At 53.5% G+C, this 26,129-nt stretch overlaps 1 protein-coding gene across 4 annotated transcripts in view; it reads right to left on the reverse strand.

Annotated features, from left to right (window-relative positions):
• Positions 1-1,524: 1,524 nt before the first annotated feature.
• Positions 1,525-26,129, reverse strand: part of LOC111144016 (6-phosphofructo-2-kinase/fructose-2,6-biphosphatase 4) — a 32,669-nt gene continuing 8,064 nt past the window's right edge. For 2 of the 4 annotated variants that reach the window (XM_022498080.1, XM_022498078.1), the window contains exons 2-14: positions 25,361-25,477; positions 25,115-25,211; positions 20,991-21,057; positions 18,254-18,328; positions 17,829-17,885; positions 16,977-17,098; positions 14,379-14,586; positions 13,644-13,790; positions 6,699-6,803; positions 4,808-4,937; positions 4,639-4,701; positions 3,666-3,730; positions 1,525-1,584 (exon numbers count right to left, since the gene is read on the reverse strand). In XM_022498080.1, coding sequence (XP_022353788.1) covers positions 1,525-1,584; positions 3,666-3,730; positions 4,639-4,701; positions 4,808-4,937; positions 6,699-6,803; positions 13,644-13,790; positions 14,379-14,586; positions 16,977-17,098; positions 17,829-17,885; positions 18,254-18,328; positions 20,991-21,057; positions 25,115-25,211; positions 25,361-25,477 — 1,313 coding nt within the window. The remainder of the gene's footprint in view (positions 1,585-3,665; positions 3,731-4,638; positions 4,702-4,807; positions 4,938-6,698; positions 6,804-13,643; positions 13,791-14,378; positions 14,587-16,976; positions 17,099-17,828; positions 17,886-18,253; positions 18,329-20,990; positions 21,058-25,114; positions 25,212-25,360; positions 25,478-26,129) is intronic. The other 2 variants (XM_022498079.1, XM_022498081.1) reach the window with 2 other exon arrangements.

The raw sequence follows: 26,129 nt of genomic DNA on the forward strand, positions 1-26,129 counted from the left end.
TGGGTGGCTGCCCATGCAGAGAGCACTCCAGGCAGAGGTGGAGAGGATCTGCCCCAACCGATACCATGCCCCCGAGTTCCCCCTGCCCAATTCCAGTCCTCGTAACGCTCTGGGTCCAGCAGCTCCTGACTGCCCTTGCTGGTTGTGCCTCGCTGGTCGTGCCTCGGCCAGCCAGTCCTGGAGAGGTGGGGACGTCTCAACGTACATGGCGCCAACTGAAGAGACCCACCATGGCCAACAAGCAAGCATGTCCAAGTGACCGAGTCATCGAAACTCGGGGAGACATGGAAACAAGGGCTGTGGTCTCCATGTCCCAAAGGCAGTGGCATGGTCCTCTGGTCCTGACTTCAGGGCTAGGGGCTCTGGCAGGCATAAGTCCAGAAGTTCCTGCCCCAGCCCTCCACCAGGTCTGTCCACGGCCACTGCAGTGCACAAGGCTGAGACGGCCAGCCGGGGCGGGGGCACATGTTCCCCTCAGGGGCAGGTGGTACCTACGGGCTGCAAAGCCCCAGGAGGCTGGGAAAGATGGGCTGTTCTGCCAGGGAAGTTTCCAGGTACAATGTGGGCTCAGAATCCCTGACCAGGACCCACTTGTGGACAGCAGGGCCTCGGACTACAGACCCAGACACCTCCTCACGCAGCTTCTCAACTTGCCAGCCAGGCCTCCTGCCCAGAGACAAGATGGAGCCCGGACCCCCTGGCCAGCCTGCCTCCCTGGGCCCAAAGGAACTCAGGGGTGTGTGACAGATGGCAGCCCCCCGGGGTGGTTCTCACGCCAGGCTCCCACACACGGGAAGCCGAAGCTGTGCCATCCTGGGAAAATCCTCCCCTGGGCAGGGTGCCCCGCCTTCCTGCCGGTCCCCTGCTCGGTCTCACGGGCAGAGGGCAACGAATGCCAGGACAGGCTTGTTTCTCTGAATGGTTCACAGCAAATGCATTTCTCGGCCACCAGGGTCCACTCCTGTGTGGACACAGCGGCGATGGGGCAGAGGTAGCGAGGGGAGCACAGTAGGGGACGGAGAGGCGGGATGGCAGCCTCTTCCTCGAGCACCTGGGTCGGCACAGGGAAGGGAGTTCACACGACCACCCCGACTTCATGTGCTTTCACCGGGACAGCCAGGGGGCAGGGGTGGCTTGGGCCCCCAGATCCCCCAAATGTTCCAGCATATGCACGGTCGAGAAGGGGTGACCACAAGGGCCGCACTCCCTGCGGGCTTCTGCTGAAGTGAGCACACGGCGCTCATGAGCGGCTCCGACACGAGGGCTGGGCCTCGGCGGCTCTCCGGTTCCCAGCGGGGCAGGACGGGAGGGGCATCCCCGGGCAGATCCAGTCTGGCCAAAACTTTACAGCAGCCCATCGGGCACGGTGTCTAACCCTGTCACCATCGATGAGGAAGCAGGGGGGCCAGTGCATGGCCTCTGGGATGTTCCAGCAGAGAAACTGTCACACGGGCCAGGGAGCCTGTCATGACAGCACCAGCAGAGCTCAGTATCTGCCTGGGGGTGGCGGTGGAGGAGACACGGTCACTGGTGCGCAGGGACCGTGACGAGGGCTTCCTCCGGGGGCCTCGAGATGTCTACATTCTGCAAAACACACACACAAAACACAGAACGTTCACTCTGTGGCCAGAACAGATGGACACCCACTGTCCTGCTGTCTACTTTACTCATCGCTGCAGTCTTCTAGGTTCACATACTCACCATCCCAGAGCCCTGGCTGTGGGACTCCAACCCCCAAATTTCCCTAAGAGCAAGGTGCCCAGGAGCCTCTCCACAGGTGAGTGGGCAGACGAGCACAAGAAGTCAAAGGAGGGGAGGAAGGTGCTTGGGTCCTGCTCGCTCCTTGCTCACGGGACCAGCAGTGCCCAGAACGAGGCCATCCCACCTCCTGCCTCAGATGTGAGGCAACTGGGAGGGAACAGTGGCTGGGGGCTCAAATCCTCACCGGTGGGGGCAGGGAAGGGAACCCCCTCCTGGAGGTGCCCACCTCCTGGTCTAAGTCTTGGTGGGCAGGTGTCTGATGAGGCCCCAGGAGCCTGTGTACCCCTCCTCGTCTGCGGCCTGCTCTGTCCTCTCAGAGCCGGGGCGCAGGGCGCCCTGGACCTCCCAAAGCTGTCAGCTACAGACGGGCCTCATCGAGCCACAAAGACCGGCCCCTTCCATGGCCTGCAGGGCTCAGGCCTGAGGGATACGGGGCCTGATACTTTCCTCAGCTCCATGAGACGGTCCTATGAGTCCCCCAATCCTGGTGGCCCATCTTCTTGATTGTGGGCCCTCACAACCAGCACCTGCTGAAGCAGGTCACCTGGGGCCACCGTGATGCACCCGGACCCACAGGGAAGAAGAAACGGCCCCCAGGGGCCCACCTCTGGGTTTGCTGAACCAGCCACTGCAAGGGGAGGGACAGGTACGACTCTGATGCGGGATGGGGCAGGCTTCCTGGGGGCCCCTTTCCCATCTCAGTTTGCTCCCAAGAATGGGCTATGGGCTAGGGCCTGGGGATCCTACCACCTAAAGGGAACCTGTGGTCAGCAGAAGTTGGCCTCTCAGAAGGCAGCATGCAGAGGGGGGCAAAGGGGCTGCCAGGGAACCTATGGGTCCCACCCTATAGATGCGAGGTTCAGCCCCCAGTGCCTGCTGGGTCCAGGGGCTTCTCTTACCATCACCCTGTCAGTCAGAGAGGGCCCACTGCCTTCTGGACTTCCCTCAACACAAAGGGCCCCTGTTAGGACATGCGTTCCCCAGTGACCTATGCGGGCCAGAGGGGGCCTGCAAGCAGAGTCTCAGGACAAACAGGGAAGAGGCCTGCACGGTGGATGGTCCCAGTGAGGGGGCAGCGCCTTAAGAACATCCACACATCTCTGCCGGTGGGGATCAAGGCCAAAGGGCTGCAGGTGAGCAGCCCAGGTTGTGCACCTTTGGCAGGGACCCAGAGCCCCCCCCCCCCATACCCCCTTATGGGGGGCAGCAGGCACAAATGAGACCCCAGGAGCCTTCTTGGTGCACCCGACTCCGGGAATGGGATCCAGAAGGGCCGGTCCAGCCCTTGGCCTCAGTGGAAGAGGTAAGCAATGTGGCAGAGAGACCTCCCATGGGCATGGAAAGGGGTTCTAGGCAATGGTCCCAGGAACTTCTATCTTAAACAAGGCACTGGGGGAACACAGGGTCATGAACTGCTCTGTAGCAGGACCGTCTCTGTCCAGCACCAACACACTCTTAAACCTTTCCCCAACAAAAAGCACACACCATTTTAGTTTTTAAAGGTGCTCGAAGTTAGAAAGGATGCCCATGAGGCCTGAACTTGGAGGGGATCATGGAAGAATCTCCACCTGTCCCCTTGTAGGCCTCCTGCTTCTTTCCCAGCTGAGGCTCCCTCTCCCGCTGGCTCAGACCTCTACGGTAGGGCTGCTGGGAAGCCACCATACCCAGGGTCAGGCACTTCCTACCCTGGTGGCCCAGCTCCAGGGACTTCCCCACTCCCAGGGCAGCACCCTTGGGAAGGCCTGGTCCAGAGCCATGACCTTGCCCTGACAACAAGACAGCAGGCTTGGCACAGAACTCAAGTTCTCTCTGGCAGGCACCCAGCTGGCCCTGGGCCTGGGAGATGCTGTATCTGGATACCCCTGGGAATAAGCTCACCACCCCAGCCGTAACCCCGTTGCTACCTGAGGCCTGTCCCGGTGCGTGTTCACAGCCATCACATTCAGGAATATGGACTCCACTTTACAACCTGCCAAAGGGAAGATGTAAATCCATTTCCCCTCCTGGAGCCATAGAGGGTAGAGGCTTCTCTCGGGTGGCAGCCCTGGGTGTCACAGAACAGGCAGCCATTCTCAGCCTCATCCAGTCCTCCCACCTTAGGCAGCTTTGGGGAGCACGTGAGAAAGGACGAGGCACACCTCAGCCCTGTGTTTATCATGTGCCACCGTGCAGCCTTGGTGAGAAGCCCAGACACCCAGGAGGGCTTCACCGAGGACACAAGCTGTCCACTGCCAGGGCAGAGCCGTCTAAGCAGCCCCAGGCCGGAGCTCCACATGTTATCGTTCTGTGAGCCTTCAGGGCCCCTGAACCACTCATACCCCAAGCCACAAACACAAGGCCAAATCCACATCACACCAGGGGCTCCGTGCAATGGGCACGAGAGGATGGACACACAGGGGCCTGACATCAGCTGTCGCTGGGCTTTCTGGTCATTCTCCCAAGGACACGACCCCCTGAGGGGTACCTCATAGCATGTGCTGAAGGTGACGAGCTGAGACCCAGGAGCTTAGGAGGAGGCCTGAAGTCCCTTGCAGGCACAATGAAAGGCAGAGGTGGTGCTCGAATGAGTCCGCCCTCAAGATACTCTGAATATTTTAAGGCCCAGGTCCTGGGGGCCGTCGGGGTTTCAGAAAAAAACAGAAAAGCCCGTCATGCGGGCGGATGATGGTTAAGGATCGCTGGAAAGGCTCAAACGGCCACAGAAATTAAAACCAAAAAAAAAAAAAAAAAGGAAACTGGGAAAGGCAGTGAGTGGACAGAGGAGGAATGAGCCCCTAAGCCCCTAAGGGGATTTTCAAGGGATCTACAGAAACATCATGGAGCCCCGTGGAAAGCCAGTGTCTGGCAAGCAGGCCAGTGTTCCAGAAGCTTCCTTACCGTAAGCCACAGGGGTCAGCTTCAGGACGGTGTGCAGTGGACACTTGAGGTAGGGCAGCTGCTCTGTGGACACAATTGGGCAGGGCTGGCACACCAGGGACGCCCACATAACGGTCCCTCTGTCTCCCTCACATACACACACCCCACCTCCCTGGGGGCTGGCCTGTACCTGCCGCCTTATCAAGGAAGTAGGCCAGGAGACAGCGCATCACAGCCTGGTGACAGATGACCAGCACATTCTCTTGCCTCTCCAGCTCCATGATGACAGGCTCGAGGCGCTGGACCAGGTCCTCGTAGGACTGCAAGGACAAGCAGGAAGGGTCCCTCAGGCCCTGCTCCAGCGGTAGTGATGGAAATGTTCTTGGTAGCAGGCTACCTCCTCCCTCCCAGGACCCTCACTGTTCGGGGAGGCTATGGCTAGATATCCTCCAGCCTGGCACCCCGGGGGCATGGGCAGTGGGGGTGGGCAGCTCCGGGATAGGGCCTGTCTCTATAGGACAGTGAGATGTCCAGCTTGAGAGGGAAGCTGGGAGGGGAGAAGAACTGGCAGTCTGGGAAAGAGAATGCATCCTCTAGCCCGGGGCCAGGTCCCAGGAGGACTGGAGGGCTGGGCTGGGCCTCAGGCTGCCAGCCAAAGGGGGCCATCTCCCTGCCTACCCACAGGGACCCCAGTGGAACCCCCAGCTGCTGGAAACCGAGGACTGGGAATAGAGATGCAGCGCCCTTCCAGCCCACGGCAGATGTAACGCACAGAAAGAACCATGGGGGTGGGAGGAGCAAAGACCCCCGAACTTTCTGGGACATGACCCATCGGCATGCCTGAGGGCCCAGGAACAGAGATCCTCATGGTCGAAGTGCCCTGGGCCTCCCCTGGGTGCTACAAGGTAGCCTATGAGGGAGCCCTTGGACCAACCCGTGGGCCCTAAGGTGTAGAGACTTCCCCTGGAGATCAAGCCCTCTTTGCACACAGTGAGCAGGCCTTCAAAACATTCAAAACACAGCCCCCCGCAGGCTGACGGGGAGCAATGCCCCATAGTTCCCGGGGAATCCTAGATCAGTTCTTTCGGTAACTGTAATTTCCCTGCCTATTTCCCCTGCTGTATTCTCAACTCTGAACAGGCAACTGCTTTGCTTCTTTCTATGGTTATCTGGGTTAGTTTTATTTTTTTTTAAAGATTTTATTTATTTATTTGACATACAGAGATCACAAGTAGGCAGAGACAGGCAGAGAGAGAGGGGGAAGCAGGCTCCCTGCTGAGCAGAGAGCCCGATGCGGGGCTTGATCCCAGGACCCTGAGATCAGGACCTGAACTGAAGGCAGAGGCTTTAACCCACTGAGCCACCCAGGAGCCCCACTGGGTTAGTTTTAAATCTGAGCTCTGCCTCACAGTACGATGTGGGGAATAATTAATGCTCCCCGGAGCCTTACTTTTCCTGAAGATAGTCTAGCAGGGGGCGGGGCAAGAGCCTGGCACCTGGGGTGGGGGGCAGCTTCTGCAGCTGTCCATGTATGTGCGTACATATGTGTGTGTCTATAGCGGTATCTTTATCTGGCCACTGTCCCAGGCCACCTCCCAGAACGGGGAGATACCCAAGTGAAAGGTGACTGACTTCTGACCTGGGCCTTGGGCTGAGGCAGGAGCCAGCCTGAGGGAAGGTGTCTGAGCACATGGCTTCTTGTGGCCACGACTCAACTGAGGAAGGTCTTCCTAGCCTGTATTCAGGGCCCTGTGTCTGGAGCCATGGGGAGGACATGCATGATCCCTGTGATACCCTGGGGAAGGGGAAAGGCAAAGATGGGGAACATTGGAGAGTAGGAATCTAACGAGTCTCAGAGTTGGGAGTCCCATGCAGCCATGTCCATCCACCGCCAAAGGTGGGTGGGGACCGCGGCCTGGGTACAATGGAAGGGAAGTGGCAGAGATGACACACACACCCAGCCTGGCCAAGCTCTGAGGTCAGGCCCCACCTGCTGCCCACGCAGCCTCCACAGAGTCCCCCAGGGGCCCTGGGGCAGACGGCAGGAGGCAGCTGGGGCTAAGCCCCCATATCCCACCTACCTCCCCCTTGGGGTACCGGTACCGGTACTTGTCCTGGTCCCGCAGGGCAAATTCCAGTGGATAATGATCTTGAATTTCTTCATAGGTCATCTCCTCACAGACACCCTAAGGAGATAGGAAAGTCATCACATCTCCCATGCCAGGCCCGGGGATCAGCCCTGTGTCGGGGACGCGGGGGAGGGCAGGCAGAGGGGACCAGGTTTACGGGGTATTTCCTGGGCCATGGGGGCTCTCCCAGCTTGGAGCTTAGAATCCCTCTGGAAAGAGCAGGCTTGTGGGGACACTGACCAAGGGGGCAGCCCCTCGTTTGTAAAGAGCTACCACAACAATCTTTTTCATCCATCCAGTTTATGCCATAAAAATAAACAGGAATGTTAACTATGTGTCTTTCCTTGTGTCTTTTGTTCTCTGTGCTGTTAAAATATGTATTCTGAATTATGGATGTCGTACAAGCCATAAAGCAAGATTTCACTTGTATCCTTCGACACACACACACTCACACATAGTGTAGATTACCTTCTATAAATGCTATTTTTTTTTTTAAATCCAGCAAAGAACACTGGTTGACAACACATAAGTGTGGTTTAAGGGCCCCGAGAGGGGAAGAAGCCATAAAATGTCCTAATAAAAAGTTGCTGGCCTCTGCCTTTGTTCTAAGTTGTTTTCTAGACCAAGCCTTGGGGCAAAGGTGTCTATTAAGAAGGAAAGGCCAAGAGAAAAACTTTTAGCTGTAAATGTCTATATGGGAGGAAAAAAAGAAGAAGAAGAAAGATCTCAAATCAATAATCTGATCTTCCACCTTAAGATACTGGAAAAAAGAAGAGCAGACTAAAGGCAGAGCAAGCAGAAGGAAGGAAGTAATAAAGACCAGAGCAGAAAGGAATGTAACAGAAAACAGAAGACAAGGAAAAACGATGGAAGCAGAAGTGGGTTCCTTGATAAGATGAACAGAATTCACAAACCACATATTGACAAGAGAAAAAGCTCCAGTCACTATAATTAGGCATCACAGAGGAACAGGACTACCAAGCTTCCAGAACGAGAAGAGACTCTAAGGGGCTATTGTGAACAACTCTGTGCCAACAAATGAGATAACTTATGTGAAATAAGAAAATTCCGAGAAAGACAAACCATCTTTGTTGAGTCAGATGTGCCCCTCCTGAAAGAGACCATCAAGTCCTAATGCATGGTACCTGTGAGCGCAACCTTATTTAGAAGTAGGGTTTTGGGGCATCTGGGTGGCTCAATCGGTTGAGTATCGGACTCTTGATTTTGGCTCAGGCCATGATCTCAGGGTTGTGAGACTGAGCCCTGCGTCGGGCTCTGTGCTCAGTGCAGAGTCTGCTTGAGATTCTGTGTCTTTCCTCTTTCCTCTTTCCTCTTTCCTTTCCTCTTCCCCTCCCCCAGCTCACACGTGCTCTCTCACCCTCTTTCTAAAATAAACAAAACACATTTAAAAAAAGATTTTATATATTTATTTGACAGAGAGCGAGAGAGCACAAGAGGAGGAGTAGCAGAGGGAGAGGGAGAAGCAGACTTGCCTCTGAGCAGGGATCCTGACCCAGGGCTTGATCCCAGGACCCCAGGATCGTGACCTGAGCTGAAGGCAGACATTTAACCAACTGAGCCACCTAGGCATCCCTAAAACAAATAAAATCTTAAAAAAAAAAAAAAAGAAAAAGAATGGGGCACCTGGGTGGCTCAGTGGGTGAAAGCCTCTGTCTTCGGCTCAGGTCATGATCTTAGGGTCCTGGGATCGAGCCCCACATCAGGCTCTCTGCTCAGTGGGGAGCCTGCTTCCTCCTCTCTCTCTGCCTGCCTCCCTGCCTACTTGTGATTTCTGTCTGTCAAATAAATAAATAAAATCTTAAAAAAAGAAAGAGTTTTTTCAGATGTAACCAAGTAAATGAGGTCACCAAGGGTGGGCCCCAGTCCACTTACTAGACGTCCTTTCAAGAGGACCAAGTGAAGACACAGAGAGACACACACAGGGAAGAAGGCCATGCGAGGACAGAGATTGCAGCTGTAAGTTAAGGAATGCCAAGGGCTGTTGGCAAGCACCAGATACTCGGTAAAAATATGGGCATTGAGGGGGCACCTGGGTGGCTCAGTGGGTTAAAGCCTCTGCCTTCAGCTCAGGTCATGATCCCAGGGTCCTGGGATCAAGCCCCACATCGGGCTCTCTGCTCAGCAGGGAGCCTGCTTCCCTTCCTCTCTCTCTGCCTGCGTCTCTACCCACTTGCGATTTCTGTCTGTCAAATAAATAAATAAAATCTTTAAAAAAAAAATATGGGCATTGAGAGTGATTCTAGTAAAGGCTCAGATGGAAGTGAAGCATGGTAGAGAGAGCTTCTATCATCTTAGAAATACATATATCCTCACGAGCATAATACTGCTAGAAATATGAACGTTGGGGCACCTGGGAGGCTCCATCGGTTAAGCAGCCAACTGGAGACTTCAGCTGAGGTCATGATCTCGGGGTCCTGGGATCGCGCCCCATACCAGGCTCCACACTCAGCAGGGAATCTGCCTGAGATTCTCTCTCTCCCTCTTCCTCTGCCCCACTGCCCTCACTCATGCTCTTTCTCTCTCTCTCTCTCTCTCTCTCAAATAAATAAATAAATCTTTTTAAAAAAGAAAAAAGAAAAAGAGGGGCGCCTGGGTGGCTCAGTGGGTTGAGCCGCTGCCTTCAGCTCAGGTCATGATCTCAGGGTTCTGGGATCGAGCCCCGCATTGGGCTCTCTGCTCAGCGGGAAGCCTGCTTCCTCCTCTCTCTCTGCCTGCTTGTGATCTCTGTCAAATAAATAAATAAAATCTTTAAAAAAAAAAAAAAAAAGAAAAAGAAAAAAGAAAAAGAAATATGAATGTGAAAAGTACTTCTGGTGAGGCCACAGAAGGAAATGGAAATGGTAATTTACTGGACACTAAAGAAAAGGCGATCTTTGTTAGAAAATGGCAGACAGCTTGCTGAAGGATGTTCTACTGTTGGTAGGTTATAAAAAAAAAAAAAGGCAGATGATAGCAAGAGTTGGTAAGGATGCGGAGAAATCACCCCCCTCAGGCACTGCTGGTGGGAACGTACAAGGCTGTGGCCTGGCAGTTTTCCACAAGGTTAAATACAGAGTTTACCATGTGGGCCCGCAATTTCACTCCTCCATATACGCCCAAGAGAAAGGACAACGTGTCCACACAAAAAGGCTGCACACGAATATTCATAGCAACATCATTCCTAGGAGCCCCAAAATGCATATCCCGCAAAAGCCCGTCAGCTGAGGACTGGATATGTCGTATGGGGTACATCCGTCCAACAGGATACGGGACAACATAACGGGATGAAGCTCACTTGCTACCACACACATGGACCTTGAAAACATGCTAAGTGAACGAAAAAAAACACTAAGTCACACAAAAAAAATTCCATAGTGTATGATTCCATTTATATGAAATATCCCCACTAGGCCAGTCCACGAAGACACAAAACAGATGAGTGGTAGCCTCAGGCTGGGGGGAGGAATTGAAAGGAAATGGAGGGATGGGGTCAGGGTTGCTTTTTGGAGCAATGCAATGCTTGAGATTAATTGCGGTTGTGGTTGCAGAGCTGTGTGACTATACTAAGAACCACTGAATTGTACGCGTTAGGTAGGTGGACCAGATGGTATGTGCATTATTTCTCAATAAAGCTGGTATTTAAAAAAAAAAGAAAGAAAGAAAGAGATAAGGCGTGAATTGTGGACTGAACTAAGGAAAAAAAAAAAAAAACACCCCAGTGTTGAAACAGAAGGCTAACCCAAGGCTGTTTACCAGAACCCAGGAAAAGAACAAAGATAAACACAGAAGAATGGTGACTAGATCACAGATATTAGGAAAACTGGAAAGATAAAGAAGAGAATCCTCCAGCATCTAGGAAAATAATCAGATTAACTACAAAGGGAAAAAAAGAAACAACTGGGGTGGCCTAAGGCTTCTGTGTGAAGCCCAGGGTTAGAGCCGCGACTGAGCCCCTGCAGGGCGCACCCCGGAGGAAACATGGCCTCCGGCCTCCATGACTCCCAGCAGTCCCAGCTGATGGGAGCCTACAGGACGGTCAAAGGAGCTACAAGAGGGTCACAAAAAGTGCTTACCCTTTTCAAGAGCTCACCAGTTCTCCCCCAAACTCCCTCCTTCCACTCAGTAGATAAATATTTAGTGAGTCCCCAACGTGTTGGACACAAGGAAGACACAGTTCCTGCCCTCACGTGACCCAGAACCCCTCCCAGGGGCCGGAAACCCGGAATGGTTCTGGATGCTTGTTTTCTTCGAAGTTATCACTTTTTTCCCCTTTCCCACATGTTGGTTCCTTGCACCTGGTCCGGTTCCAACCACAGGGCAGGCTGGCATAAATAAGTGAATAAATGAGTAAAGGGCCTGCAGATCCCTCCACTCCTCTTTCTTGCTTGGCTGCTAGCCACATTCCAGGTGTCACCTTACCATTCTAGTGTCACCTGGTAAGGTGCCACTGCGGGCACCTCTCACTGGTCTCCCTTCTCCAGCCTGTCCCCCTTCCTCACTCCCAACAACCCGTTCTCTACGCCAGCTGGGATGACCTTTCTACAATTCAAATCTGCTCTCATTACCAGCCTGCACTTCAGGCAATGGTGGCCTCGCCTGTTTCAGAGCAGCCCTCCAGGGAGAGCAACTGGAAAAGCCAGACAGGAAAAAAAAAATTTAATTTGCTTGATATTATCATAGAGCAACAAGGCGGAGAGGCTGTGAGGGGCCGAGATCTTGGAGAAAAGGGAAGCCCAAAGATAGAAACCTGGTACACGGCATCATTTCTCCCTTGGGGGTTGTGTTGCTTTGAAAGTGGCAGTTAAAAGGATGAGAAGCTGGGGGTGAGGGAGATGGGTGAAGGTGGTCCAAGGGTACAAAATTCCAGTGATAAGATAAGTAAGTCTTGGGACACCTGGGTGGCTCAGTTGGTTAAGCGTCTGCCTTCAGCTCAGGTCACAATCCCGGGATCCTGGGATTGAGTCCCGCATCAGGCTCCCTGCTAAGCAGGGAGCCTGCTTCTCCCTCTGCCTGCTGGTCCCCCTGCTTGTTCCCTCTCTCTTTCTCTCGCTCTCTCTCACACACACACACACAAATAAATAAAATCATAGATTATACATACATAAAAAAAGATAAATAAGCTTTCGGGATATAACGTACATCATGGTGACTTTGTAATTAACATTTGTAATTAACAATTAACATTGTAATTAACAATACTTTGTCATATATTTGAAAGTTGCTGAGGGGCGCCTGGGTGGCTTGGTCAGTTAAGCATCCACCTTTGGTTCAGATCATGATCCCGGGGTCTGGCATCAAATCCCAGGATTGAGTCCCGCATTGGGTTCCCTGCTCAGTGGGGAGTCTGCTTCTCCCTCTTCTCCTCCCCACCACTCGTGTTCTCTCTCTCACTCTCTCTCAAATAAATAGACAAAATCTTAAAAAAAAAAAAAGAAAGAAAGAAAGTTGCTGAGAGATCGGATCTTAAAAGTTCTCACACACACATAAAAAATGAATAACTATGGCAGTTGATAGACATTAACTTATTTTAGTCATTTCATAATATATAACTCTACCAAATCCTCGTGTTGTGCACCTAAAAGTAACACGCTGTTACATGCCGATTATATCTCAATAAAACCGGGGATGAGGCGGGGAGGAGGAGAAGCTAAACAGGAAGTAGGGACTGAGTGGACAGAAGCCTGGCTGAGCTGGCAACCATCTTGGACTGAGGGGCCAGAAACAGAAGCTTGGGCCCACAAGGTTTTCCATCAGAACCTTACAGGCCACATTCTAGGAGAAGGAGGAAGACCTGAACATTGATTGCCCCCTACAAAGATCAAAACGCAGCTTAGCAATTGCTCTATGCCTGAGTCGACTACGGTAACCCACCCCAACTGGCTGCCCAAAGTGAAAGTTAATCCTCTGGGGAGAGACAACATTCACCTGGGCCTAAATTATGTCCAGCACAGTTCATCCAAAACGTCCAGCTCCCAGTCAAACATTGGGACGTATCCAGAATACATAAAGAACTCCTAAAAACCCCCAAGAAAAAAAAGGCAGACGATCCAGTCTGGGAAGAAAAAGAACGAAAGACCTCACAAAAGATACCCAAATGGCCAAGAAACAGACTAAAAAACTACCATAATTAAAATCATGCGATACTGTAGATCATACTTAATATAAAAGTAGATGAAATAAATCAACAGGGAAAAGATAGATGGGTGGTTATAGGTAAGTGAGTTAACTGGGGAGAGATCAGTTTTTTGTTTTTGTTTTTGTTTTTTAAACATTTTATTTATTTATTTGACAGAGAGAGATCCCAAGTAGGCAGAGAGGCAGGCAGAGAGAGAGGAGGAAGCAGACTCTCCACAGAGCAGAGAGCCCGATGTAGGGCTCGATCCCAGGACCCTGGGATCATGACCTGAGCTGAAGGCAGAGGCTTTAACCCACTGAGCCACCCAGGCGCCCCGAGAGATCAGTTTTTAAGGCTTGTGTTGGAACACCAGAAGAAATTTTGGTTGGTCGAGATAGTTAAATTCAAAAGAAGGAAAGTGGGGAGGGGGGGAATCCAATCCCTAAAAACTGAAGGAAAGTGAAGGAGAGAGCTCCCCCAGGGCCTTGGCACAGTCACCCTGGCTGAGCTCTGCTGAGCCCAGGAGCACCGAGCAGCAGAGGGCGGGGGCAGTGAGGGTCCGTGGGGATGGTGAGCAGATGGGGATAGTGAACGCCGGGCAAGGGAGGGGCAGGGACTGCAGCGGAGAGTGGGGGCACTGGGGACACCGAGCAGCAGAAGGCGGGGGCACTGGGGGCACCGAGCAGCAGAGGATAGGGACTGGGGACACCCAGCAGCAGAGCGTGGGCACTGAGCAGTGGAGGGCGGGGCCACTGGGAGGGCAGCAAAGGGCAACTGATTACCGCGTCGATCTCGTTGAGGACCTTCCACTGCTCGTATGGCACACCCAGGGCCTCAGCTGTCTGGATGGTCCTCTTCATCTGGCTCGTCCAGACCTTCAGGTCCTTTATGTTCTGATCACGGATGAACTGGGCCAGACTTCTGGCAAACTGAAATGCATCAGAAACAAATTCAGACCCACAGGCCCAAGGCAGCCCTTCAAAGGACCACAAAGCTATAGGGCACAACAGAATCATGCCCACCCAGCCCCAGAACACAGAGAACTGACCTCCTGAGAGCACCCACACCCACGAGCACTCTCGTTACATGTTCTCACCAGATGCTCCCAATTCCAGTTGTGAAGCATTATGCCCCTCGCCATCGCCCACCTCCCAACCAGATGGCCCGGACCACATGGCCTCCCCACAGAGGCCTGAGCATCTCCCCCAGACTTCGGGGCAGCCATCAGCTGCATTGCAGGGACTTGGGTCACTCCCATGACAGCGTGCCTCTCCAAGGAAAGGGGCTCAACTGGTGACAGCTCACATGGAAGCCAGAGATCCAAGCGTGGTGCTTGGTGACTTTCCCTACATGATAGGAACATTCCAGATTGAATGAAGGTCATCCACCTTGATTACACATGAGCTACGAGAGCTGGAGCCAGGCCCGTTGAACACATGCATACATGCACCCAGCTGTGCACGGCTCCCCCCACCACCCCCGAGCAGGCCAATGCATGCGCACACACACGCACTGACCTCCCTGCCCCGGGGGGACAGGCCCGGGTCCCCGCCGATCCGGCCCTTGAGGTTGAGCTCGCTTTCCCCGTGTCGGCAGAGGTAGATGGAGCGGGGGGTCACATGGATGTTCATGAGGTAGTACACGATGCGGCTCTGGATGTGGTCGACCACGCGGTTCACTACGTAGCTCTGCCCCACGTCCATGATCTTGATGTAGGACAGATCCCTTTCCAGAGAGAAGGGCGACAGAGATGTGTGAGTGTGACTGCGCCCCCCTGCCAGCCTTAGAGCTGTGTGCTCCAGACCACCAGGCTCGAGATCACGACACACGGGACGGGCAGCGGGTGTGCAAGTGATGGGATGAGGAGGGAGCAACACAACACGTGGGACATCCAGACAGACCCCGTGAAAGGTGCTCAACACTTATCGTGTTTCTAAAAGGTGACATCGAAAGGGTCAGTCATACACATTGTGACTGTCACCCCAGCTCTGTGGCCCCCAGGCCCCACTTGCCTACCTCTGAGCTCTTAACGCACAGTCTGTAAGGTGAAGAAGAGAGTTTTTTTTTCCAGGCCTGACCTTGGGGTAGCTGGTAAACCTTCTTCGCCTCCGCTCCCCTGGCCAGCCACCCCTGGACCTGCTTCTCCTTCCCCCAGGAAGCCTGCTCCTGTACCCCAGCTCAGCCGCTTCCCTTGCTCACTCAGGCTGGGCAGCGGGGCGGCTGGGAGAACATGCTCACTCGTCTGTTTATGTTTGCTGGGTGTTGGGGTGGCAGCAGGAGGAAAGGCGGGGTTTCTTGGGCATCGTGCTCTGCGTTGGCCTGGGCAGGCCGTCTGAAGGCTCTTAGCTGAGTTCTCACTGTCTGGCCCGAGGGCCTGGGTTTAGGGTTAGGGTTGTTACACAAACACCAATAAAAACAGCAGCAGCAGCAACTGAGAAATCCGACAGGAGCAGCTCCATCTGGCTAAGCCCCTCTCATGCAGTTACATCACAGAACCACAAGAACCACTGTGCTGGGGTGACTGGAGAACACAAAAAACCACAGGGGCCCAGGCAGTGGGTGCCGACTGGCCTGGGCTGGCCACAGACACTCAGTCAGTGTAGGAATTGTTCTGTAAAGACACCCAGAAATCATCTCTCTTTCAGGCGCCTGTTCCCCCTGGTTTGTACGCATGAGATGTTCTCATATGATTATACTATACAGGCCCCATGTCCAGGTTTATATTCCAGACGTTCAGGTAATGCTACATAACTTACCCTGTCGCCTGTGTCTTGGCTATGATCTGTGACTATGCAATACTTTACCAGGGGCCACGGTGTTACTGACTTAACCACTGCCCCCACTAGGCTGTTACACAGAAGTTGGCAAACTATGGCCAACAAGTCAAATTCGGCCCACAGCCTGTTTTTGTAAATAAAGTTTTATGGGAATAGGAGTCATGCCCATTTATTGACATATTGTCTACGTCTCCTTTGCACTACAATGGCAGAGTTAAATAACTCAACAGAAACTGTTTGTTCCCAAAGCCTAAAATATTTGCTACCTGACTCTTTACAGATAGAGTTTGCTACTGTAAGAGCCTTAACTGCATGCCCCTTGCGGGTCTGAAGACCCTTCCCCACCCAACACTTACTTTTGCTGGGTTTGCCATTCCAGAAGGAGGCTGTGGAGCTAACCAGCACAGGCCACTGCCAGCTGTATGTAGACAGGATCTGGGCACTCCTCCTACCCCCACCGCCTCAAAACACAGACTGTGCACTCACAGAACATGAAATATTTGCAAATGCCCTGCGGGAAGGCCCTCCACACAGAAATTAGGCTTGATTTTATAAGAGAATAGCAGAAAATTCTTTCTTCCTTTTTTCTTCCTTTCTCCCTCCCTCCCTCCCTTCTTTTTATTATTTAATTTTTTAAAAGATTTTATTTATTTATTTGACAGACAGAGATTACAAGTAGTCAGAGAGGCAGGCAGGGAGAGAGGAGGAAGCGGGCTCCCCGCTGAGCAGAAAGCCCGATGCAGGGCTCGATCCCAAGGACCCTGAGACCATGACCTGAGCCGAAGGCAGAGGCTTTAACCCACTGAGCCACCCAGGCACCCCCCTTCCTTTCTTTTTAGCAAGCTCTATGCCCAATACAGGGCTTGAACTTATGACCCTGAGATCAAGAGTCGCATGGAATAACAGAAAACTCTGACTTGCTGAGCCTCACATAAGGTAATAGGGGTTCTGCAAGTCACCTCTGGCCCACAATTTCTTCTTCTTTTTTTTTTAAGATTTTACTTATTTATTTGACAGACAGAGATCACAAGTAGGCAGAGCAGCAGGCAGAGAAAGAGGGGGAAACAGGCTCCCTGCTGAACAGAGAGCTTGATGCAGGGCTCGATCCCAGGACCCTGGGATCATGAGCTGAGCCTAAGGCAGAGGCTTAATCCACTGAGCCACCCAGGCACCCCTAGCCCACAATTTCTGCCCGAAGGGAAGAAACAAGGCTAGACCATCTCTGCCTGTTGGGGCGGCCCTTCAGCCACCACGCCGGCGAGTCACAAGGAGGCAGCTGAGCGGGACCCCCGCGCACCACCCGTCATAGCTGCAGAACACGGTAATTGCTTCACTCACCTGTCCAGGTCCTCGTCCAGGGACTCGTACGAGTTCTCATAGCACTCAATGCGCCGCATGAAATCTTCTGTGGCCTCGTCACTGTCGTGGTTCACGTAGTCAGGGCTGCCCAGTTTCACTTGCTGTCGGACCAGGCACAGAGCAAGGACACATGAGGGCTGGAGGCCAGGCAGGGCCAGAGACCAAGGAGGATGCTGGGCGGGGCGTGAGGGGACGCTGAGCCAGAGGCCAGGACAAGGATGGGGGCATGAGGCTGGAGGCCAACCTCAGGAGACTTTTCCATTAGGAAGAGTACAGCAGTCCCCTGGTCTTCATTCCCACATTAGTGTTGGCAGACTACTACTGGGCAGCCGAAGGTGGGAGTCCTCATCTTTGTGGCAAGCGGGAGGTGAAGCCACAGGGGCAAAGGGCCTGGAAGCCCCTTCCCAGCTGAACCATCTCCCCCAACCCAGATGTTCATTCCTTGGATAAGGAGATAGGGGACAGGGTGTAGGGGAGAGAGGTCAAATCTCTTTCTCTTTCAAAATATAAACATCGCTTCCTACCCCCCACTCCCTACCTGCAGAGGCTGAAGCTCCTCTCCCACTGTCCAGGGAATGACGATGGGGAAAGGGAGGAGAAGGCAAGAGGAGGGAGCAAGAGTGCATGCCCCCCCAGCCACATGGCCCTCTACATGAGAGAGTCTCCGATCACCTGACCCGGCATTGTACGGCCTTCCCCTGCCACACCAATGTTCAAGAAGCCCAAAGCCAGGCCAGCCTAGGCACTGGCCCAAACCCGCAGATGGACCTCGCTGTCCCACGCCACCTCCGCTGCACTACGATCCCCCACAAGGTCAGAGACACCACTCACCACGATGTTAGCAGCTATGACCTCGGGGTCCACGCAGATGGACTCCACAAAAAAGGTCTACAGCAAGGACGAGGCCGGGCAGGAGGGAAGGAACCACAGACACATTCAGGGCACTGGGCCTGGCTCCACGGAGCTCCCACCTCCCTGAGGGCCAAGCTGACCCCAGGGCCCTTCTTCTGGGGTGGGGACAGGCTCGAGAAGCCCCAAACCAAACTAGGTGCCACCCTACCCAGAACCCTCCCATAAGACACCCACCTTCCTGGAAAGAAAAGCCCAAGTAGAGAGGAAACAGCAACCCCTTTACCCTACATCCACCCAGAAGCCCACCTTCCTGACCCCCGCACACATCAGGAGGCTGTGACAGGGACCTGGGGGGTCCGAACGTGGCACAGCCCAACCGAGGAGGTGGACCAAAGACGCCTCACCTTGTAGCCATTCTGCTCCCCAAAATTAAAGATGGTCGCTCTCCGTTCTCGGGTGGTATTCGTTGCATCAAAAACCTAGGACCAAACCAGGGTTAACTCGGACTCTGGCCCCAGAGCGGGGGAGGTGGGAGGCCAGCCAACGGCAGCTACACAGGGACCATTTTTCTCACGGGGACCAGCTGGTGCCCAGGCCACCTGCCTGGCCAGTTTCTGCAGGGCCTGGGCCAGGCCTCCCCTTCCTTGAGGAACACGCCTCAAGGAAGCTGGAAGGAGCGGGTGCCTGTGCTCCCGGCAGGCACTCAGTCCATGCTTGGCCAACAGGACTTCCTGTAAAACCAGTTAAACATGGGGTGCGGAACCCCCGTTTATCGTCACTCTACCCCGAGACTCCACAAAGACGGGAAAAGAAGAAGAAAGAGAACAGGAGAGATATTAGCAGAATTTGGGGGACTAACTCAGAGAAACGGAGAAAACCAAACACAAGCCCTCGGCCAGAAGAGCACACCCACCTGTATGGAACAGGGAGCATCAGGAAAGGGACCCAGGTGTCTCCGAGAAAAGGGACAAGCATGCAGTGGAAACAGGGGGACTGCCTGGTGGTGAAACTAAGAGCAGGTGGAGCCCCAGGCCCTCTCCCTGCCTTGTCCAGCCAGGCTGACCCACCTGGGCCTCCTTGTGAACCGCTGGGGCCTGTCCATGTGCCCTCAGGAGTGACCCATTCACTTGCATGTCTGAAACCAGGTTTTAAGGCATCATTTAAAAAATATATATATTTTATTTATTTATTTGTCAGAGAGAGAGAGAAGGCGAGCACAAGCAGAGAGAGTGTCAGGCAGGGGAAGAAGCAGGCTCCCCACAGAGCAAGGAGCCTGATATGGGGCTCGATCCCAGGACCCGGGATTATGATCTGAGCCAAAGGTAGACACACCCAACCAACTGAGCCACGGGGTGTCCCGAGCATCACTTTTTTAAGAGGGCATTCAACCAGGGCTCATGGGATGCTCCAGCAAAACCTCAACGTGAAAAACAGAGACTACATAGAAAAGAATAAAAGGAACTGTGAGGAAATGAAGATGGGACAGGGAACAGAAAGAAATGTCAAAAAACAAAACAAACAAACAAAAAACCCTTACAACTATTATCAAAAGAGAGATACAAAATACTGTAAGAACCCTGAAACAGAAATAGAGTTATAAAAAACTGGAACACTCAAAGATAAGAAATGTAGAATTTAGAGATTAAAATATGATCACAGAAATTCCTTAAAAATTCAACTGGATGCTTGTACAGTAATGTTGAGAAAGTCTCCCTGAAAATAGAACACAAGTGACAGAGATAGGAAATCGGGAGAGAAAAAAAAGATAACTGGGGCTCAGGTCCAGCATGAAACCACCAGGAGTTCTTGAAAAAGCAGCTCAGAAAATTGGGAGTGGAGCAGAGAATCAACTGTCAGAAACTGGTGGGGGTGGTTTATTAAAGCAATATGACATTTTCCCTGACCTGTTAGAAAAGAGTTTCGAATTAGAAAGGGTGGCCCTGGGGGGCACCTGGATGGCTCAGTGGTTTAAGCTTCTGCCTTTGACTCAGGTCATGATCTCAGGGTCCTGGGATCGAGCCCCACATAAGGCTCTGCTCAGCAGGGAGCCTGCTCCCCCCCCCCCCGCCTCTCTTGCCTGCCTCTGCCTACTTGTGATCTCTCTCTCTGTCAAATAAATAAGTAAAATCTTTAAAAAAAAAAAAGAAAAGAAAAGAAAAGAAAGGGTGGCCCTGGGACCCAGCACAATGGAGAAGACCCACCACAAGGTCGTCAAGTTCTCCCCAGAGAAAAGGGCATGAGCAGCCCCAAGAGACGAAACTTTTGGGAAGATCAGCAAATCAGAATGCCATCAGGCTTTTCCACACTACTCTAGAAGCCATACTACAACAGAACGATGTTGTGGAAATTCTAAAGGAAAAATACTTCCCACCTAAACCCAACCATCAGATAGTTGGATGAAAAGCCATTGCCAGACACGTAAGATCTCATGCAAGGTAATTCCCAAGTACCTTCCTTGGGAAGCTACTGCAGGATAAGCTCCAACAAAACAAGTCAGTAAATCAAGGAAAAAGAAGACACGGAGGCCAAGAGCAGGGCTTCAACTGGGGAGCCAGGACGAGGGAAGTCCTGAGACCAAGAAGGGGACTGAGTCAGGTGGAGCTGGGAGATTAAGAGCTGCAGGAACCACACCTCCAAGAGGAAAAAGCAGCTCCTGTGTTCTATTGCATAGGGTGAGGAGAGGGGCCTTTCCCATAAACACCCGGGCTCAACCTGGCCCTGCCCATCCATCTGACAGGAGCCACTAGCACATTGTTGGAATTCCATTACCGAGGATTCAGCAGGTTCCAGGAACAGCCACTAAATGCGCGGCAGGATTCTCTCCAGCCCAGCAGAAATCACACTTGCTCAAGACTTAGGTAACACGATAACCACATGTGGTGACTGACAATGTGAGTATCCAGAAGGAAGACCTACTAGGTCAAATGCAACCACAAGTCCAGAGGGAAATTCCCAGTACACATCCAGCCTCCGACTTCCTTCTGTATGGTGACTGTAGACTTCCTCCCAGGGCCTGGCACCCAGGGGCCGCTGCAGCCACAAACACCCTCCCTCCCTGCCAGGCACCTGACAAGCAAAAGGGTAGATGTAGCTAGGCTTCCCACATGTCACTCCCAAAAGACACCGGGATGTCCCACTCACCGCCACATGGCCTCCCTCCTCACTGAGGAACCGCCGGACGTCACGGAGGGCTGCCAGCGCACACTGCCTTCAGAAGAGAAAACAGGGTCAGCCCCACACCCGACCCTGAAGGCCGGAGGGCCACAGGGCCACAGTTCAGAGACACATCCTACCCTGACCAGGGAGGGCCCAGTCCCTGGGGCCCGTACCCTTCTCAAGGTCGCTTTCTCCTTGAGGTCCTTTTCAGTACTTTTGCTAACTCTGCTCCTATACCCCGAAGGTTATGTGCTCCTGGCCACGGGGTATATATATATTTTTTAAGATTTAATGAATTTATTTGACAGAGAGAGAGAGAGAGAGCACAAGCAGGGGGAGCAGCAGGCAGAGGGAGACGGAGAGGCAGAGAGAAAAGCAGGCTCCCAGCTGAGCAGGCAGCCCAATGCGGGACTCGATCCCAGGACTCAGGGATCATGACCTGAGCTGGAGGCAGATGCTTAATCGACTGAGCCACCCAGGCACCCGCAAAATACGCACTTTTAAAACCAGATGGTTCCTTGTGTGTGAGTGCTGGGGGCTGGTGGTAGGAGAGAAAAGACACTGTTGCTGGCCCCCAGGGCGACATTATACTTAATATTCCATTTGCTTTCCTGGAAGAGCGAATATGTGAAACTCTTATGGAGGAGGTTGCTGTGTCTCTGCCTCTTGCACCTATGTCCACGAACCCTCTGGAAGATGAAATCTTCCCCATGACTAACCATCAACTATATTGCCTTCAGAACACCTCAGCCTTTTGGTTTATTGCTGCAAAATGGGCTGTCATACTTAAGGTCTTCCTCATACTATCCTTTTCTCCTCTAATGTCTGGAGACAGGCAGGTCACTCAAGGCTTTTATCTATTACCTGCACTTTTTTTCCCCAAAGATTTTATTTATTTATTTGACAGAGAGAGAGAGATCACAAGTAGGCAGAGAGGCAGGCAGAGAGAGAGGGGGGAAGCAGGCTCCCTGCTAAGCAGAGAGCCCGATACAGGGCTCGATCCCAGGACCCTGGGACCATGACCTGATCCGAAGGCAGACACTTAACCATATGAGCCAGCCAGGCGCCCCTACCTGCACTTTCTTGATGCAAGAGTAAAGTTAGAAAGTTAGATGTTCTTCCGTTTGTTTGATCTTCAGATTTGGTACACAAACCTGCAGCACATCCAAGGACGGAGCTGTGGGGCCTTTCACCAGCTGGGCCCCAGGGCCTGAGCATGGAGGCACAGGCCAGGCAGAGCAGGGGGCCGGCCGCTGGGGTCAGGGGCAAATTGGTGGCACAGCTGAGTCCAGGTCCCCAGAAGCTGTTCTGCTCCTATGCCTCTTTGTGACCTTTTTGCACCCCGGCAGGTCTTTTGGTTAAAACTTTAAAGAGCTTTCTTCTGGGGCATGTGGGTAGCTCAGTGGGTTAAGCCTCTGCTTTTGGCTCAGGTCATGGTCTCAGTGTCCTGGGATCGAGCCCCACATCAGGCTCTCGGCTCAGCGGGGAACCTGTTTCCCCTTCTCCCTCTGCCTGCCTCTCTGCCTACTTGTGATCTCTCTCTCTCTGTCAAATAAATAAATAAAATCTTTAAAAAAAACAAAAGAGCTTTCTTCTGCCAAGAAAAACCCTGAATTCTGAGAGTCTGGGCAACACATTGCTGGAGCCATTTCTGGCCAGCTGTGCGAACGCCCTGGATCCTGGACTAAGATTGGCGGTTGCTCTGGCTGAGGCAACACCAGGTGAGGGGGATCTCGGGGCTCCAGTGGAGACGTGGGACCAGCAGCCAGGGAGCCCAAGCGTATGCGGGTGTGGGTGTGAAGCGGGGATGGTCTTGTGGGACTGAGCCCTTCCCCTGTGCAGACTGATGCTAACTCCAGGTGCACCGTGTCAGGACAGACCTGAATAGGATTGTTAGATGCACATGCATGTGCCCACGGGCGTATGTGCACGCGGGCTCATGTGTGGTAGAAGACTAAGTGTGCCCAATGGCGCGTGTGTTCACGTGACCTGCATGTGCACACGTGACCTTGCATGCCCTTCCCTGGACCTTCCACGGTGCCCGGTGTCAGGGACAGACATCGATGTGTAGCCCCAGGGACCTCAACAATGTGTTGAGGTCACCCAGGCCTCTGGGCAATCTAGCCTTCCCTTCTCAGGCTTCCCATTTTAAAAAGTCTGATCCTTCTGTGTTGCCATTTACCTGTGGGCATTTTGGGCTGGTTATTGGGAAACGGTCCTGAAGCCCAGGGGCCAGAGCTAGACTTCAGATCCAGGAGGGAGGGTTTCCAGGAATAGCCAGAGGGCCTGCCTGCAGGTAGGCTCCAGTGAACCCACCCCCAGCTTCTCCCACTGGGGCCTCTGTTCCATCTGGGCCACCCTAGCCTAGCTCCCCAACCTCTCCAAGTCGGTGTTTCCCCCTCTGAGTTAATCCCAATACTCCTACCTTCGGGAGGCCTGAGCAGAATTACTGGTGGGCCCTGGCAGGGCCAGCTCCCTTATTCTTCCCACAGACACTCTGGATTTAGACAGGCCTGGCTTCAGATTCAAACCCTGCGTGATCCCAAGCAACACCATCGCTTTCAGACCATGCCTCCCCATCTGGGGGAGTGAGGTGACACCACCGGCCCCCACGTAGGAGAGGACAAACCGGCTAGTGGGTGCCCACAGCTTGAAGTTGTTGCAGAATTGGCACTGGATACAACCTCTGACCTACTAACTGGGTAACACTAGAAAGATGGACACGGAAGTCTTCGGTGGTGTGGGCTTAGATTCAAGTCCGGGCTCTGGGCAGAAACGTGTTATCTTGTGTGAGACTCCTGAGCCTCAGTTTCCTCACCTGTAAAATGGGCAGGAGTGACAATGGGCAGCATGCACCCAACACACAGCGGGAGTGCAAATACCAGTCCCCTCCCTTTTGTCTGGGTCACAGAGAGTCCGCCCCCAGTTTCACCCACAATTGGGCCACAGGCCTGAACGACAGACTCCCCTTCCCCTTTCTTGGTGCTGCGGCACCAGGACCACGCCCCACAGTGGGGAGCTCTTGCCCCCTGGTGGCCAGAGACGGAGCAAGCAGCCTAGTACCCAGGCCTAGGCGACAAACGCAGAGCTTCTGGCCTGGAGCTCTGCTTGATTTGGGGAGGTCCCTAGAGCTGCGCCAGCCTCTGCTAAATGCCCTAGCACAATGGCCGAACCCCAAGCAAGCGTAAGGAGACTTCTTGATCCCTCAGCTGGCACCTGCCAAAAAGAGCACAGATCCCCAGACCACCAGTTGGAGTCTGAAAGGGGCGGGGAGGGGAGGAGGTAGGGTATTATCTGCAAATTCCCATCTCATGAATGAGAACAGAGGGTCAAGTCTGAGCCACTTGAAAGCAAAGCCGAGGCCTGTCCTACACATGCCAAGAACATGCTAAGCAAGTGCCAAACATCCTCCAAATACACAGTTTATCAAGGAAAGGGTAGGAAGGGTGCGGTACTGGGCCCAATCCTTCCCACTCTGTGCCAGAAGGTGGTCCCTTGTCCCACTCTGCCCCATCCTGGAGGCCTGTGTCCCCACACCCATTCAGGCTCCCCTCCTTACCAGAGGCCATGCCGGTGGAGGGCCTGGGGTAAGAAGTGAGAGGTCTCTGCAGCCGGCCCATGACCTGTCCTAGGTCTCCTCAATCTCTGAAGCCCCATCTTCCCCTCCCATAGGATGTCCTTACTAAGGGTTCATAAATCCCAGGGAGGGCCAGCCGCCAAGGTGCCACCCTGGGGCACCTGGGTGGCTCAGTAGGTTAAGGGTCGGCCTTCGGCTCAGGTCATGATCTTAGAGTCCTGGGATCGAGCCCCACGTGCGGTTCCTTGCTTAGCAGGGAGTCTGCTGCTCCTTCTCCCTCTGCCCCTCCCCACTGCCCATGCTCTCTCTTCTTCTCTCTGTCTCAAATAAAATAAAATCTTAAAAAAAAAGAGGACTTATACCCTCGCCTATTGTCCCCATATCACCAACCCCACCACACTCTGAGAGATCAGAAGACCAACCCTGTCATAGCCCAGTGGGGCAGAGCAAGGCCAGGGCTCAGGAGCAGCTGGACATCTGGGCTCCAAGGTCTTCTCTGTAAACACACATAATTACACACGTACACACTCACTTCCTGATCTTTAGGCCCTCTTCGTTGTCTGGAAGGAAAAACTCAAAAGACTTGTACGTCTTGACCATGTCCCGGCGATACTGGCCAACGTTGAATTCTGGGGGAAAGAAAGGCTCAGCTTTCACACACCCAGCAGCAGCCCTCCCCAGTTCTTGACCTTGACCCACTCCAGGCCAGCCTTCTCTCTTCCCCTCCCCTCCCCCACAAAGCCCCCAGGCCCCCTTGGAATCCCAGGCCAAGTCTCACCTCGGGTGGGCACACCAATCCAGTTCAGGTAGCGAGTCAGCTTCTTAGAGATGTAGGTCTTGCCCCGGGCGGGCAGGCCGACCATGACAATGAGCGTTGGGCAGTTGGTCATGCAAACTGAAAGGCAAGGAGGCGGTGTCAGATAAGGGCTGGGACACCTCCCAGTGGGCCCCTCCCTCTGCTCCTGCCACAGGACATCAAGATGGGCCTGCCAGGCCTCCTGGCCTTAAGACCCTGGTGTCAGCCACCGCTGGCATAACCCTGCTGCCCAGGCCTGCCTGGGCTCCAGCAGCTGCGGCAGAATCTCCTCAGCCCCTTATCCTGATGGGTACTGCGGATATAAAGCCGGACCTGCCCCACCCCTGAATGAACAGGCAGACAGAGCCAAAGCCCAGGAGACAGTCAACGCCCACCTGTCATCCCGGAACCCACACCCAGCTGCACGGAACCTTTTCAGCATTTCCTGCCAGCACAGTTCCACTGCTTATCCTCCCCGCTGGGAATTTTGCCTCATCTGGTACAAAGCCCGGCTCAAAAGCTGCTTCTTCGGGGAGCCCTGCCTCCTAGCCACCTCCATGGTACCCCGGCACACTCCCTCAATCCTGGTCACCCCACCCATGGGTCCGCCCCCTGCACCTGACTACTTGGAGAGAGAGCAGCCCTGCAGCGCCAGAGCCGTTCAGGATCACGCAGTCTGGCACAGAGTTGCTTCTCAAAAACTATGGGGCAAAGAGGGGGGGAGCAGCATCTCGAAATTCCCCAGGGTGAG

The sequence above is a fragment of the Enhydra lutris genome, unplaced genomic scaffold, assembly GCF_002288905.1.
Source record: "Enhydra lutris kenyoni isolate GAN:26980312 unplaced genomic scaffold, ASM228890v2 scaffoldscaffold10, whole genome shotgun sequence".
Taxonomy (NCBI): Eukaryota; Metazoa; Chordata; class Mammalia; order Carnivora; family Mustelidae; genus Enhydra; species Enhydra lutris.